Source organism: Condylura cristata, unplaced genomic scaffold (genome assembly GCF_000260355.1).
Source record: "Condylura cristata isolate star-nosed mole 26May11 unplaced genomic scaffold, ConCri1.0 scaffold00014, whole genome shotgun sequence".
Taxonomy (NCBI): Eukaryota; Metazoa; Chordata; class Mammalia; order Eulipotyphla; family Talpidae; genus Condylura; species Condylura cristata.
In genome coordinates, this window is record NW_004567115.1 from 29,707,465 (window position 1) to 29,708,930 (window position 1,466).

The 1,466-nt window shown below is 53.7% G+C and overlaps 1 protein-coding gene across 1 annotated transcript in view; it reads left to right on the forward strand.

The window, feature by feature from the left end:
* RARRES1 (retinoic acid receptor responder (tazarotene induced) 1) overlaps positions 1 to 1,466 on the forward strand; it is a 57,836-nt gene that overhangs the window by 28,392 nt on the left and 27,978 nt on the right. The window contains exon 6 of the mRNA XM_012724784.1: positions 2 to 84. Within this exon, the coding sequence (XP_012580238.1) occupies positions 2 to 84 (83 nt within the window). The remainder of the gene's footprint in view (position 1; positions 85 to 1,466) is intronic.

Consider the following 1,466-nt stretch of genomic DNA (forward strand, 5'->3'; position numbering starts at 1 on the left):
GCGGCGCTGCACTTCTTCAACTTCCGAGCCAGCTCGCCCAGCGCCCTGCGAATGCTGACGGCGGTGCATGAGGGCAGCGTGTGGGTGAGTGCGGCCCCCAGCGCGCGGCACCTGGGCGCGCCCGTCCGCCCGCGCCCCATCTCCTAGGAGACAGCAGAGCGCGGCGCGCGTGGGGCGCCCCGGGAGCTCCGACTCCCTGTCCCCGCGCCCGAGCGTCCGGCGCGGGAGGGCAGAGTCCGCGGAAAGCTGACTCGCTGTCTAGCCAGCGTTTAGGAAGCCACCGATCGGGCGGCTCCCACACTGGGAACTGGGGAAACTGAGGTGCAGGCCCCAAAGGCGAGGCTTACTTTTGTCTAGGGATACCCAGCTTTGCTATGGGAGTGGTCACAATGGCGCGCCCCACCAATGGCCCCAGCAGAAGAAGGCTTAGTGTGCGAAATCCCCCAAATCCAAGCCACTACCCAGGTCTTGTGAAGAACCGAGGGTAAGAAGCGCCAAAGACCCTCTTCAGGACCATGCGATTGCCATCTATGCATCAAGACTCCATCCCGAGCGCTCTTAATCCTGGCTTCACCTTCGTCTAATGGAGTGGGTGAACCTGGACAGTTTTCCACTTGAGCCAAATGAATTAAGAACTTTGCTGGTTATTTGATTACCGATTTCAAGACATTGACGGTATCGTTTAGTGTCCGTGGAGGTAGGTACACCACTTTCCTCATCAAATCATAAATTGCACGTGATAGAACTACACTAAATCCATCCCCAAAGTAACGCTGCTCTTTCGGGCAATCCTCTCAAAGCCTGCAGACTCGGCCTTAAAGACTCTAGAATTGAGTAGAGTATAAATAGGTAGAATTCAAAGACGGGCAGCAGTTTTGGCTTTAAAGACACCCTCCTCTCTGGTGACGATGAGGAAATTCAAGGCAGGTATAAACAGGTATAAATACAGGACACTGATGCTAAGAAAACTCCATACGGTTTACCTTTCCTCCAAGAATGGTTGTAAATGTGTTCAAATCAAGGAGCCAAGGAAGGAGCACAGTGACTTTCAGGGCCCAAAGTGTCAGTTCTCTCCGGAATTCCGTGACATTTTTTCCTCCATATCTTGGCCTCCTGCAAATCACCACTAAAAAGGGCCCAGTTCCAGGGCGATAGAGGTCATCTGGTATGACGGGAACTAAGGGGAAGTGTTGCTTCCTGCCTGGGAACTGCCTAAAGCTGCCTTTCTGGAATGTGGGGAGACCCATTGGTGGGTGTTGTAGGAGCCCCAACACCAAGTCCTGATGTGGCTCTACTGAGCCATACAACCTAGAGAAGTCACGTAAGTGCTCGCTGGCTTTTCCTCACGTGAATGGTGACAAGCCATGTGCTGCCCCATGCCACGTGCTTTAAGAGAGCATCAGGTGATGCAGCCAATTGCCAGCACTATCTGAGGGGCTATCTGTTCATCCATCAGTTCTTTCTTT